General features: G+C 53.5%; 1 protein-coding gene across 1 annotated transcript in view; it reads right to left on the bottom strand.

Moving 5' to 3' along the window:
• The window catches only part of CLPB (caseinolytic mitochondrial matrix peptidase chaperone subunit B), a 65,550-nt gene that overhangs the window by 33,940 nt on the left and 16,326 nt on the right, over positions 1-15,284 (bottom strand). The window contains exons 4-5 of the mRNA XM_032207476.1: positions 10,817-10,920; positions 6,812-6,940 (exon numbers count right to left, since the gene is read on the bottom strand). Of these exons, the coding sequence (XP_032063367.1) occupies positions 6,812-6,940; positions 10,817-10,920 (233 nt within the window). The remainder of the gene's footprint in view (positions 1-6,811; positions 6,941-10,816; positions 10,921-15,284) is intronic.

The following is a 15,284-nucleotide window of genomic DNA, read 5'->3' as shown; positions in this document are numbered from 1 at the left end:
TGTGGGGAAACTATTCTTAAGCACTCCGACACGGACATAAATGTGCCTGCACTCCTACCCTTATTGCTCTCGCCACGGTGGGATGTTAGAAGCTTCAGGGCCGTGCTATGATTGGTTTTTAAATCCCAGTCTCACAGGATTTTAATTACTGGTCTGGCGCGGCTGGGAGTGGAACTTGCTGCCGTCGGATGGAGGGGGTCGATACGCCGGCCCAGAACATATTGAGCCACGGTGCTCGCAGACTCTATTGCACTATTTAATCATCTTTTGCAAAATTTACAGTGCAACAGAAGGAATCAATACGGAATTTATCACATTCCCTTGTAAATATGAGCACGGAGAAGGAGGGAGGGAGGCTTTCAGGCACTCTTGCGCAGCAGCTGGCCTGGGCTGGCTGCGTTGGGGCAGCGCCTTCATTGTGCGAGCCAAACCTGCAACCAGGACGGATCCTGGGGGGGCCTCCGGGCAAGGGGCTCTCCAAAACACCCATCCCGATGCCTCGCTGCCACCTCTGGCTAGGGGAGGGCTTGGTGTCCTCTGGGGAACCCGCAGGAGCTCAGAGGACTCGGCAGCTCCTGCTGGTGCCGTGGGCTGGGGCTCTGCGGGGTGCCCGTGGGTCTGTGCAGGGCAGGGATGCTCCCTGCACGAGGATTTTCTGAGGCTGCTGCGGGCTCCCCAACAGCAGGGGCAGAGTTAGGATGCAAACCGGCCTGCTTTTGCTCACCGGGACTGAATTATGGCCTTGTTCTTCCCGAGATGAGCAGGTTAACTCTGGGAGATCTGAGGCCGAACCCGAGCAGCCCGTGCTGTTCCTCTCCCCACCCCGAGCTGCAGCAACGCCGGCGTTCAGGAGGAGCACACAACCTCCCAGAGCAGACACGGGGTGCATTTCTAAACCAACAGCAGGCTCCTGAGCTGCTCTCCCCTGCTCTACCCCTGCCACTGGAGCTTCCACAGCCCCGGCTGATCCCAGGTGGCAGAGGCAGAGCCGGCAGTGATCGAGTTAAAGGGTGAGACAGGAAAAGCTGCCAAGGTAGCTCTGAAAAATGTGATTTCCAAGGGAAGCAGCTCGTGTTGGAAGTGTTCAAGCACACCAACTACTGCTGCAGGCTCTTCTGGGCCCTGGCGCAGCGCTCTGCACCCTGAGCAATCTCTGTGGCTGAACAGAGCCAAGCAAAAAACAATTTGTCAGTGGGTTTAAATTCAGCTGTACCTGAACCTTGGCTGGAAATTTTTTGGGATCCATCTATTAGAAAAGTGTCAGCGTAACGGATCTCTGCCAGCTTGGCTTCCTCAGCTCCTCGTTTAGTCACCCCGGTTTTCTCTTGCTGATGCTGGTGACCCCACTGAGTGCAGAGAACTGGATGACCCCGCTCAGGGTCTGGTGATGTCCTTCACCCTCTCGCTTCAGGAACAGAGCCTCTCCCTCGAGGAAAAGCTGCAAACACCCTTGGGTCTAAGGCATATCATGCAGATTTCCACCACAGGAAAGCCAGCTGGAACTACAACCTGAATTCTCCTGGTAATACCACACACACTTTCACTTTCTGACGCCAGAAGAGCACCCCTTGCCATGCCAGCTCAGTAACTCATTCACCTATCGTTCATCCTGCTTACAACACTTGCAATTAGTGTATCTCACAGGTGAGCGTGGAGCATTACCAACAAATGCCCTGTGTTAAATTTACTGCCAAATGGAGTTCTGAAGCCTGGGTCATTGCAGCTGCAGCTAAAATGTTTTCATAAACGCGCATTCTTTCTTTCTGCTCCCCCCTGTCCCCTCTCCTTTAATTACAGCTGCGTGCAGAGCTGACTGGATCCCTCACAGAGCTCACCAGATCACTCACCCTTGACAAGGCAGCATGGATCGACTCGAGCAGGAGTCTGGACTAGGTGATCCTGGAGATCTCTTCCAACCTCGATGGTTCTGGGATTCTGTGACCTGGCCTCAGCCTCCCTGCACTGCTGAGAGGTCTCTGAGTGTCGGTTCCCTGACACACTCAAAGCCCAACCAAACGCAGAGCTGCTCCAGTGATGCTGCTTCGAGCAGCGGGCTGGATTTAGCTGACCTCCAGGGATGCCTCGGTGCTTTTATGGCTCTGTGATCCTACAGCACCCCGGTGCCCTGATGGGAAACAGGACTCTCCTCCTAGCACCCTCCTTGTCTCTCTTTCCATGCCACAATTCCTGTTCACACCAGGACTAACACCCTGGCCATCAGCTGCACGATATCTCAACAGCAAATGAGAGCTTGATGCATGGGCTGGGCCAGGCACCCTTTAAAACAAAAGCAAGCAGATCGGGCTTGATTTAACCAGGGAGAGACCAGTCAAGAGTTGTACAGGGACAAATGGTTCCTGGTGAACTTCTTCAGGCTCCTACAAGCCTCCTTCTGCTCCGTTCCCCTGGCTAGGCTCAGCCCCTCACAGCCTCGCTGTTCCCGTGCCGGGTTTCAGACTGCGAGAATCCTTTAAACCTGAATCCTTCCTCCCACGTTAGCCTAATAAAGTGGTACCAGGTACTCGCTCCGAAAAGCTGCTGCTGAATTTGTGCTGGAGGGCAAGGGGCTGGTAGCAGCCTGAGCCACCAGCGAGGCTTGGTTTGACTACTGGTGAGAGCCCGTGGCTACGAGGGTGGGAAGAGAGCCACTGGGCTTACGGGCACGGGGTGGGGGCCACAGGAACCGAGATCCCCCCCAGACCTCTGCGCTCTCAGGTGAATCTGAACAGCGCCTGCCTGGGCATCTCGGGCTACCTGCATTTTGGCAAGAGGTTCCGGAGCAGAATCGGACTCAGAAGGCTGACAGAGGAAGGCTGAGCTCTGTGGCAGGAGGCAGAAGCTTTTAGCAGGGGCCGTTTCGTGCAGCAGATTTAAACGGAGACATTCTCAAAGCTCCCTCTCCAAACCAAGACGCCTCCATCCTGCAGACCCTGCCTCTCCTTCCTCGGCGGCGCACACAAAGCCCCCAAAATCGATCGTGCCTGGAGCAGCGACTGGTGCAGGCGGTCGAAGCGAGCTCCCACCCACTCCTCCACAGAAACGCTGATCTTTATGGTGTCAGCTCAGGTCAGGAGCCTGTGAAATGTCACCAGCAACTGCCCCGAAGGACAACAGAGCAGCGACTTCGTCTCGCGGTCTGCTGGGCACACACATGCTGACCACAAGGGGATAAGGTCCTGGAGGGGTCAAGTGAGTCGCTGAATAGGCCACAAAAGGCCAGGGAGGTGGGGCGAGGGGGAGGCACACGGGGGGGGCTTCCCTTAAAAAAACGGTGCCGCACAACGGGGTGGTTGTTTGAGCACAGAGGGGCCTGGGCAGTTAATGGCTTTGGCCCCGAGGGCAGGGCACCAAGCGAAGGAAGTGTTGGGGAGAGTAAATGGCCACTCAGTAAAAAGGCAGGTGTAGGGAAGTGTAAAGGAGGGAGCGAGGGGAGCCTGTTCCATGTCAGCAAACAGGAAACGTCCTCCCCTCAGATGTCAATGGCAGGGCGCTGGGGGGAATTATCTTCACAAAGGGCCGGCGGCAGGCAGGCTGTGCAAGGTGCTCCATCTCCACTCCGAGAGACCTTCGGCCTCGCAGCCCCGCATTCAGCGCGGATTACACGAGCCAAAAGGCCGGCCCGGCGCTTTGTCACTGCCCAAAAGTGGGGAGGAGGGGAGCACCCCGAGCCAGAGCAACGAAATCCCGGCGTCACGCCACGCGCCCGTCGTGAAATCGCCCTTCTGCCTGCGGGACGTGCTGAAAGGAGGGGGAAAAGGGGCGGCTGCAGCACCGCCAGCCCCCAGGAATTCACCTGGTGAGAGGGGACACGGCTGGGATTAAATCATCACAAGTGGTCGGCGTAACTGTGAGGGTACATGGAAGTTTGCACGGACAGGCAAAGGCAGGTTAATGTGAAGAACAAGACAAATTTAGCCTCGGATCCCACAAGGACTTCAGTGTGGTCTGGCACATCGTGCACCGAGCGGAGAATCGTGTCTGTGGACTGCTCTTCCCCGTGTCCGAGCACTGAGACATGCCTGTGTCTCTGCAAGATGCTGGTTTGCACTTGGAAATGCACTCTTAGCACAAAGTCTGTGTCTCTGTCTTGAGTCTGTGTCCAGGAGGATCTCCACGGGGCTGGGTTGGGTACAGAATGCGGATGAGGATCTCAAACCTTCGTGCTACGGCTGGCTAAATTCAGCATTTCACTCTGATTTTATACTCGGTCCCTTCAGTTGAACTCAAACAACCCCAATCCTGCAGATTGTTGTGTGCTTTTTTTTTTTTTTTTCTGAGATCCAAGTGAGTTCTTCCGAGCTGAGACACTGCCGGGAACAAAGACCTCTCTGTGAGCGCCGAGCAGCAGAAGAGGTCGTTGATGGAGAGGACGGTGGCTCCGGCACAGAAGCCCACAAACAGAACCAGCTTTCACCCCAAAAGCACTGCCCTCTGCATCAAAAGAGGCCCGCACAGGGCAGCAGCACTCCGACAGCTGAGCAGGGGACAGAGGGACACGAGCTGGCCTTGCTGCTTGCAGTTATTTATCCACGATGGCTTACACTCCTCAGTGCTAACCTCACTTCTTTGCACCCGTGTTTCATGGAGACTTTGAGAAGCAGAAAGAACACCCAGGTATCTTGGGAAAAACTCTTCTTTCAGCCCTTCCCTGGGTGGTACGAGGTGGTGGCTGCCAGCCTGGACTCAAGATGCTGATGAAGAGCTCTCAGCCTCCTGCTGGCAGCTCTGCCATCGTCTTCTCTGAGCACTGTGCCCACCACACTCACATCCCTGCTGCTGCGAAGCGCTGTGCCGGCTTCACAGAGGACTGCTCCTCCTGTCCTGAGTCCACGCCTGCATTTGAGGTGTTTTTAGAGAGAACAGAGCCCTGCTGAAACCCACAGCCTCTCACCTCCGAGCCACTCCCCAGCCCCACGAGCCCCAGGCTCGCCCTGCTCCCAAAACTGCCAGGACGAGCGATTTGGCCACGCTGCCTCCCTCCTAGCACCCCAGATCCCCCCTTGCCTGCTGCGTTCACCACCACGGCCCTTCCCGGTCCGTGCACTCACAGCTTCCCCAGCACCCGAGGGGGAATTCTGCCCCCTTCCTCCCACGGGCATCCCAAAATTGGGTGCTCAGGAGGTGTCTGCACAGGCTGCGAGCACGGAGCCACACACCAAGAAGTCTGAGGACTCCCCAGGCACCACAAGCACACGCTCCCACAGCCGACAGAGCAGCTGGCAGATTTTTGAGCTCCCTTCTCCGCAAGCAAACCTCAAGAACCTGGGTTAAACCCATTTGCAGTAGGTTTTCTTTCCGTGCCTCTTTTCTGGGGGTTAATTCATGGCCAAGAAATAGGGGGGTGGTATCCAGAGAGAAATCCTGACCCAGAGTTAAGCGTGGCATTCAGTGGCTCTGAATTTCTGACTTTCAGTCTTATTTTTCTCTTTGTGAAAGATAATAAGTGTACATATAGATGAGTATCGAGGCTCAATGTTCCTACACTAATTCTTCATCTCTTCTGGGAATGTTTACTTTGCACGGATGCTACTTCCCATTATCTTTTTAGCTTTTTTTAGCTCATTTCTTACGGAATGAGCCCTATGTGGACACGTCACCCAATTATCTGCCTGCCTGCTTCCCGAGAATTCACCCCTGAACCCCTGAGACACCCACACCGCAGAGACCACGGCATTCCTAAAATGTCTGTGAGATCAGCATCGGGCTCGAGAGATGCTAGGGAGTCTCTCCACTGCAGGGACAGGCTGACAGCACGCAGCCCTCACGCAAGCACACGCTTGAGGGCAGGCACAGCGCTGCTGCTTGCTGCTCAAGGGTACCCTGGGTGCCTCCACGGGGAGGAGAGGAGCTGAAATTGTTGTAGGAGGAATGGCAGGGACGAAGGGCATAAATCTGGAGGCAAGCAGAACTCACTAGCTCTGTGGTCCGCAGAACAAGGTGCACCATGGGCAGATGCAGCTTTTACCAGCACCGTGCACACCCAGGTACTCATTCAGCACACTCTGGGTCTGGATGGCAGAGGAACAAAGAAGCAAATGTCATCCTGGTAAAGATCAGCAGGAGGGTAAATATAAAAAACTGTTGTCATGGCAGCACATCTCTGTTGGCTAAAAGCATCTTCTTCTTTTCCTCTACTTTTGCTGATGAGCTTTTTCCCCACGAGGCCAGCCCAGCACTGCCCAGCGAGGCTGTGCCACGTCCATGGAGGTCCCCAGCACCCGGCTGGTGTGGCTTCACAGCTCTGAACTGGGGCTTTGACCTGCCGTGGTTGCTTCCAGCCTGAACTACCCTATAACCCATTAATTTCCCTCTCTTTGGATCTGTATCTAGAGTCATGGGTACGTAAGAGAGAGCAGTAAGGCAGGATTCATGAGAAGGACTCCGTGCTCTAACAGGGAGGACCAACAACTGCTCGGGTTAATTTCTGCAGATTTTGCATTGCTAAACCCAAACCACCAGTCCCCGTGCTGGTCCCCATCCAGAGCCCTGCTGCCCACAGAGCAGATATCCCAGTAAAACAGGGCACAGGCACAGGACAGGTACAGGGCGGGTATGACGGATGGGTAGAGGGCACGTTGCAAAAGGGGAAATGTTCCAAATACCACACAGAGAGAGCAGTGGGTGCACTTCCATTGGAAGAAAAGGAAGACTTGGTGATTAAGACGAGGACACCCACGAGAAAAAAAAAGCTGGAGATGACTAAGAACACAGAGACTAAAAGATAATGAGATTAAAGCAAACAGTGAATCGTATCTAGCCCTGAACACGGAGGAGTGTGCATCTTGTCTAGGCCTGGCACCCTGCAGCTCACCTCCATCCAGCAGCAGCTTGACCGTCAGGTAGTCGTCGGCGAGCACGGCGTAGTGCAGGGCCGTGCAGCCCCTGAAGCTGGCTCTGACGTTCAGGCGGTTGTTGAATTCGTCCTCCCGGGTCACAAGGACTGCAGGGGAAGAAGGAGGAGAGAGACAAAGTGAAGGACTGCTTGAAAACACGCGTGGATCGCCCGCCAAGGAGCTGGTAAGGGCCCAAAGGCTTTTTCCAGGAGACAATCGGGACCCCGTGGGGGTTTCTGGTGGCTGTTACCCACCGCACGGAGCAGCAGCCCTGAGAACAACCCAGGGATCTACACGGCCTGGTCGCTGCCTTCCCACTCCCCTCACGCTGGGGAGGAGGTGGTTGGAGAAAGCCCAGAGAGAAAACCCCAACCCCGGCCCCTCTGCACCTTCTGTGGCTTCAGGTGAAGTCAGGACTCAGCTCAAAGCAGCACGCAGAGCCTTCTGCCTTGTATTTCCCTTCTCCTGTGAGAAGGGCCAGAGAAGGAACCGCTCGGTGCTTCCCCTGCACCACCCTCCTCCCCCAGCAGCCCGCAGCTCTTCAATTCCAGGAGCACCCAACCCCAAAACCCACCAAAACCAAGAGAAGAGAGCCAGAGAGGCCGAGAGACGACAGAGCTACAGGTCCTGGAGGGAGCAGCCAGCTGGCAGCACCCCGGGGGTGTCCTCCAAGTGGGCTCCCCTTGTCACACAGCTCACACGCTCACCTCCACCAGGAGCTGCCTGCTGCACTCCACGCTTCTCAGAAATGCCAAGCAGCAGGCATCTGAAAGCAGGAACCCTTCTAAAAATGCTTCTTTTGCTCACTGACAAGTGAGACGGGTTAAAGTGCCAGACCTTAATCCTTGCTCCTGCCCGCTGGCTTGCTGTCTTTGGCCAGGTACCGAAGCTGTCAGCTCGTTGGGACCTGGAGTTTTTATTCTGTTCGTTCAGCCCCCGGTGCAGTGGGCTGCCTGAGGTGTGTTCCCAGGCCCTGCCGGGCTGGGAATGATTCATAACAATGCATTTTACAACTCATTAGAAAGCCTGGAATCCCCTGCGCAAATGCAATTACACCGAGCCCTGGCAGGTTTTGTGAAGTCAGACCTAGGAACTGCGACGTCTCTTGGAACAGAAGCTGATTAATTACGTGTTTTTCCTCCCTTTGAGCCCTGTTGTACCGAATGCCAGTGCACAAGGACACCCTGCAACAGGGAGAGACCAACCATTTGTGCTGGCAGGCTGAGACAACTGGGACGAGGCTCTCCAAGGGCAGGGTGAGGGCTGGGGGGTGAGACAGGCACAGCGACACGCTAATTCCTCCACAGCAGGGCAACAGCAAAGCAGAATTCGGGCTGGGAAGTTGGAGGACTGGGGAAATATGTTCAATCAAGCCGAGGTACAGTGGCAGAGGCCAGCAGAGCGGCTGAGCTGTCACCAGGCAGGCAGAGGGCCCCTGCAAGCGCATCACTTCTGGCTACGTGCAGGTCCAGCCCGTCCCTGGGTGCAGAGCACGCATCTGCATCTCGTTTTAGGGACTGAAGGAAACGCCAACGCCAGCCTGCTGATTAGCACAAGGGGACTTCCAGGCACAGAGGCACCTTCACGTCACTCCCGAGAGCGTTCAGCACAGCAGAGAGAAGCCTCATCTCGAGCCTGGCCAGGATGGAGAGGCCAAGCCTCCAAAGAGCTCAATTATTCCTCGGTACAGTCAAGAGCCCACGGCAAACACCATCCCCATGTCTCAGGAGTGAAGATCCATCTCCCACGAGCAGCTCAGGGCTGTGGGCTTTGACAACTAAACCCGAGGAAGCCCACGTTCAGGGAGTTTGGGTGCTCTGGGCACTACTGCTCTGCACCAGCAAGGCAAACTGACACAGCCCGTGGATGTCCTGCAGCCTCCACGCTCCCTGCGAAGACCTCCTGACAGGCTGCCAGAAGATTTGGTACAGAAAGCACCGCAATGAATGCCTGCTGCTGCTCTAGCCCAGCATCCCCGCTAATGAACCGCAGTACCTCCAGGAAGATCAATTAATGCCCTGGCTCCTTTCCTTTCCTGGGTCTTTTCTCCGAGCGGACCGGGCGAGTATGTATATTTATTTATTTGTCGTCATTTCCTACCCAGGGAGGAGCAGGATAATGAACTGCGTGCGTCAGGGAAGATGAATCTGAGATACTAGGGAGCAGTGCAGTAAAGAGATTAAAGTGTTATTATTGTTGGTTTTTTTCCCCCATGGTCCGTTGTGACAGCTCGGCCGTCATCTGTAAAAAATGTCTCAGAGAGAGATAATCATCGGAAACTCAATAAAGCGTCAGGGGAAGCCTCGTCGACCATCAATCACTGGGTGCCTGGAAATTTTCAGCCCTCTGTCTCCCTTCCTGCCATCCATATAAATGTCTGTAATATATTTTGTGCAGTGTTTGCGGAGCATACCCTCTCGATTTGGATGTTTTTATGAAAAAATATTTATACACGAAATATGTAAATGGGTAAAAAAAAAAAAATATAAAAAAACAAAGGCAGTTTCTCTCTCTCCCTCTCTTTTTTAAAATGCAACAGAATTTATTCTTTTTAATAAAACATGTCAAGCAAAGAATTAATGCAACTTCTTACTGAGTGGCCTTATCTTTTCCTCACCCCAAAAATATATAACATTAGAGAGGGATGAATGCAGACAAAAACAATTAACTTTATTGGCTGATACACTTTGTCTTAAATAAAGTCTGTGTACATGCATTATGTATTGGCATTCCATTGTTCATTTTTTAATGTTGTTTCATACATTTTGCATTCACTGCTACAGCAATCTGATAGATGTGTGTCCTCACTTCCATCAAGGAGCAGGTCTATTGCACGGGTGGGTTACGGTGAGGGATGAGAGCGGAGAGCTTTTAAAAATAAAATAACGCCCTGTCAAAGCTGTCCCCTCGCTGATTCATCTTCTTAACTCAACCCGGGTTTTATGAAGGGTTCCAATATTCAAATATTACGCCTTCATTAGACTTTTCTGAGAGCTTTCAGCTCTTAGCAGCGAGGCAAAAAGCTCAGAGGGATGGATGGACGCTGTCACCGTGCGATTTTGGCTCTGCAAACTACAGGGGGCAAACACACGCCCTGGAGAACCGAGGGGGTGGCTTCCCCAAATTTCCTCCTGGCAGTGATCAGGGGAAGGTTTCCCTTCGAGGCAGAAGGTGAAGCACACAATGCAGTCAGGCTGGAGACTCCAGGCCCTGAGGAGTCCCAGCGTGGGCTGAGCTCTGGCAAGGTGGCCAGAAGAGACCTGGAGATGCTGCACGTGAGGATTCACGTGCCATGGCTGCTGACCCAGGGCTCACGGTGGGTCAGCTCAGCTTTTGGGTGGGGAAAATGCCTCCAGAACCAGGAGGGTAGCAGCTGGTGGCATGTTAGCGGGGTCCAGCCTGCCTCAGCTCCCCAGCAATGGGCATAACGTCAGGGTGAGACTGGAACTTGGGACGTGGGCCAGGAAAAATCGTAACGAGATCAAATAAGAGCAGGGAAAAAGTCCTTGGTTTAGGCTGAAGACTGAAGGCATGAGTCTAGAGGCAAGGGAGGAAAGGCAGCACTAACACCTGGCCAAAAACCAGCCAGAGTACTTGCAAGCAGGTCAGCATCATTCAGCTTTCTGTCAGTTGGACAAGTCTTCCTTCATTTTATGGCTGTTTGTAAGACAGAAGCCTAAACCTGCTAGTGGAATACGCTGCCCTTCCCCGGGCAGTGGGATGGTGCTCCTACCTACAGCCTCGTACCGTGTTCTGGCTGTACATAAAAAAGTTATCCCTAGGATACTGAGGAATTGCTTCTCGTGAGCAGCTACGTACTGTTTTCTCTCACCTGCAGACATACACCCACACACAGCACCAGTAACTCTGCATTTAAATAGAAGCTGGGGAAAAAAAGAGGTCAAATTTCCATTTCAAAGACAGAAACTGAAATTTTGGGACCTCAAAGGCAAACACAGGCAGCTGAACAGGAACAGTATTACCTTCTAACGAATGGAGGCCTTTTTCCTTGGCAGTCTCGTACACGCTGCTGAATTCATCTCCGAGGTTTGGGTCTGCGTTAGCTGCAAGCAGGATCTTCACCAAGCTGGTACAAATCACAGGAAAAGGAAGGCAGAGGCACAGTGAGTGATCAGAATGGGTGACCAGAATCCATCAGGCCCTGAGAAAGGGCTCAGAAAGCCATCCTCAAACATTCCCAGCTAGCGGGGGGAAGTTAAACCAACGTCTATTATGGAATATTTCAACAAATAAAACAACACCAGCATCTTCTGAAAACAACGAGATGTGGGAGGCACTTGTAGGGCCACGTGCAGTGAGAAATGCAGCCCTGCAACTTTTTTAGTCTGTTTTTTAGTCTGGGTCAGTGGTGGAAACTGCTCACAGCCACAGCAGTCAGAGCCAGAGCTTGGCTACAAAGTGGATTCTTACAACACTCTTCAAGGCACGGGAAGTAAAACTAGCTTGTGCTTTTCCTTTTGGAGGCAATTTTGCTTTTACTTTTTTTGCTTTTGGAGGCAATCATGACAGTACAGTCTCCATTACTAAAGGTGCCATCCTACAATACACGCATATGGGATTTCAGTATGAAGTATGACACGGTAAGGGTCTGGAAGGCTCCTAGTCACACCCAAGGTCTCTGCTCTACTGTTTATAGCTCTCATTTTAGTGGTCCCTCTACCCCTGGGGAGCTGATGGAAGCCACCCTTAAGCAGGCAGCCCTTGCACCCACGCTGGATGTCACACACAGCCAGTCCTTGCTTTCTTCTGCCCTCCCAAGAGGAAGCACCAAACTCAGAACTCAAAACCAGATCTCAACTGCATTACTTATAAAGGGTTCTGGAAGAAAAGCATTCAACTCCTGCATGAGGTTCAGTCAAACCTGTCTTTGAGCACCAGACAATTTGTACGAGATCACTGCTGAAGACAGCCTGATCATCTGCAACACAGCCAGGACTTCTGAAAGAGATTTCATCTCTGAATTGGTAGAGGACTCCCAATTACTGCACCCTGCAGTGCCTGGCGGAGAGGCAGATCCTCCTAGGGCAGCACAGCAACACAGGCAGCACATCCCCTACTCCACTGCCCTGTGCTGGAGCTGAGGCTTTGGGTCCCCAGACCTGGAAGGTTACCAACACACTGACAGATCAGCACAATGCTTTAGGGTGGATATTAGGAAGAACTTCTTCACCAAAAGGGTTGTGAGGCATTGGGATGGGCTGCCCAGGGTTCAGTCCCCATCCCTGGAGGTCTTTAAAAGACGTTTAGGTGTAGAGCTGCTTCTGAACCCAGAATCATCAGGCAAAAATCAGATCTCCCACCACCTCCGAAAGCAGCTCGAAGCCAGTTAATTTTTATTTTTTTATTTCTTTCCAGGGTTCAAGCTTGCCATGACAACTAGACAGCGCGGCGTTAGCGAGCATCCATCACCGGTGCCGTGGCTCAGGGGCTGACAGCGGCTCTGTGCCCCGCGCAGCGCAGCCTGACTGACAGGGATCTGCAGGCTGCCTCTTGTCAGCTCACATTTACCATTTAACTTAAGCTTCTCTCCCGTTTACCCCATAAATGCATTAGTGGAATACGAGGTGGTTATTCTCTTCTTTGAACAGAGGCACTGCGACGCTCCTCACCGTGCACAAAGTTACTTCTGGGGAATAAAGCAGCACGCTGGAAGCCAGGAGCCCCTCCTGGCACGCACCTCTGGGATCACCCCGAGTTCCTTTACATTCACACATCAGCAACGTCCTTACTTCTAAAATATTTCGGCTGAGATGCACTACATCTTGATCTTCAAATGGTGATTGTTCAGCGCAGCCCAGCAGGGCCCCGCGGAGCCGCTCGCCCAGCCCCACGTCCCGGCGGCTGCTGGAGCCCCCGCGGAGGAGCCCCCAGCCCCTCTCTGGGCACCCGCCCGGCACAGCAGTGCTGCCTGGGGCCCAGAGGGCACCTCCCGGGCTCCAGGCTGGGCCCGGGGCCTCTGCTCCTGGCCCTGGGCACCCCTGGCGAGAGCCTGGAGAGACACCCAACCGGCAGGTACCTGCTGGCACTGAGGGGAGGTCATCTCCCCTACTTTTGGGTATCAGCAGCAGAGGACAGGAAGCCTTGGGTGTGAGATGTCCTTGTGTGTGAGGTGTGCTTGTCCTCTGTGTCCTTGTGTAAGAGATGTGCTTGTCCCCTGCCAGCTGGATCTCTCCAGACAGACTGACTTCTCTTCCCGTTCATTCAGCAGTTTTGCTCTTGGTGCAAGCATCACTGTGTGCCACTATCTACTCTCTTCAGCATAATCCCAGCCAGACAGAACCTTTTTGTCTCATCCTCAGTCCTCACGGAACAATTTCAACAACAAATCTCCCACCCCACGTTCACAAAAGCCATGTCTCTGCTGCTGTGCTCCTAAAGGCCACCCCAGTGAGGACACCTTATGTGGGAGCACTCTCTCCACACACACAATAAGCCTGTAGGTCCTTCAGGACCACCTTAGGAGCATCAGGAAGGCACGGGGAACAAAACTTATCCTACAAGTCCTTCAGCACCTCTCGCAAGGGCTTTTCAGCACACACAGCTGCCCAGGCTCTTCCACCCCTGCTCACTCTGTAGGTCCTCAGAGATCCTTGACCCTGTTTTCGATGCCAGGCTGGTGATGCTGGGCACGGGGTGTGCCAGTTGTCCACAGCTCCAAAGCAGGAGAAATGACGGTGCCACAGACAGGGCTTCTACCTGGAGGAGCTCACTGATCTCTGCACAGTCCTGCTGGAAGACCCAGTGCTGGATTGCTCTGGAGACATCCTGCAACTCCAGTAAGTGCTGCGAGAGAAGCGCATCGGAGATCTTGAAGATGCAATCCCTGTGGGAAGCAGGAGGTGCAGGATGGAAAACCGTGGGGCAGGCACTGCCCTGTTCCCCCGTGGTTTCTTTGGTGAGGACCTAGGGATGGACAACTAAATAATGAGTGGCCTTAGGTGCAATGGGACCACAGGTTCCACCCAACACACCGTGCTGGTGTGCCAGAGCTGTTCTGATCCTTCAGGTCCTTCGCAGCACAGGTTCTGATACGGACACACCTCCCTCCTCGGACCCAGGCCTCACGGCTGTCACCACCAAAGAGATCCCTCCACTGCCATTTTAGCTGACAGGCTATGATGTGTTTTAAGGTCGCTGCCTCTTCTTCATTTTCAGAGAAACGATCCCAAGTCCCAGTGCAGGGCTTTAATCCACAACCCCGCAGCCCAGGGGTGAGATACGGGTACCAAATGAGTCACAGGAAAACACACAATGCCTTGTAATTTCCTCGGTAGCTTCATCTGTCTTCCCGTCCTGTTCTTAGTGCCTACCTCGAGATGAATGTTCTTCCCAGGCACTTCATCAGCTATCACCTCCATGTGCTCCTGGTGACTCTCAGGAAGCCCTTTCCTCTCCATTCGTAGCGCACACCTTCAGCATTGCCCCCTGGACAACAACCTTTCAGGAGAAGTTTAGATGTGTGCCAGCTGCCAGGCAGCCTGAATGTGCAGGCAGGAGGTTACGGTGTCTGCACTGCCCGGCTCTCTCCGTTAATGACCCTTTTCACCATTTCCCCCCCATCTATAAAGCGGAGATAAGGAACATTTCCTTAGCTCTTAAGACTGCTGGGAGGCTCGAGTTTAATAAGCACTGATAGGATCTCTTACTGGCAAAATTTGGTGTTCCAAAACCCCGGCCCCTGATGGCAGCTCTTTTTTTCAGGCTCTGGGATCCTGTAAACAGGAAGGGAAAGGGACTCGCTGGCCCGATAACACCGCGCTGTACGTCCAGCCTCCCTGTCCAACCATCTTTCAATCTAACCTCCTGCTTTTGGGACGTGTCGTCCCCTCCGGGCACTTCTGCAGCAGCCAGCCGTTCCTGGAATCACAACTATTGATCGTACCCATCCAATTTGCAGGTAATGGGACATTCAAGCAAATTAGCCTTTAGGAAAGGTAACAGCGGAATCAAAATGCAGAGTGACCGCACTCATCGGCGCAAAGCGTGTGGATTGGAATAAGCAAAGGGCTTACAGAAATCAGGTGGCACTAACAAAGCACGGTCCAGCAATCTAGTCTCTGGTTAAAAATCCCAGTTAAATCTGGTTAAAAAATCCCAGTTTTCCAGGGGGAAGAGGTGTAGCTGCTTCCCAGGTCAAAAGGCAGCTCCGGGGATTAATTATGGAAGCTCTCTGAAGCTCTGTGAGGCTCTGGTCAAAACGTTATGGAAGGCATCAAGGCAGCTCTCTCCTCTGTAGCTGTTACTGGGTATTAATAAAGGGGTGGCTGCTCACCGGAGGAGTCCCTGGTCAATATTCCTCCTGTTTCATTTCTCTTGGCACAGGCATCGGGGCAGAAAACTCTCCTCACCGGATACCCGGAGAGGGACACAGCCTGGAGCTGGCCGAGGCCCCTCCATAACTCACCTGTGCTCAACAGCCTCAACGAGCCG

Source organism: Aythya fuligula, chromosome 1 (assembly GCF_009819795.1).
Source record: "Aythya fuligula isolate bAytFul2 chromosome 1, bAytFul2.pri, whole genome shotgun sequence".
Taxonomy (NCBI): Eukaryota; Metazoa; Chordata; class Aves; order Anseriformes; family Anatidae; genus Aythya; species Aythya fuligula.
This window is presented reverse-complemented; position numbering and strand designations above follow the sequence as displayed.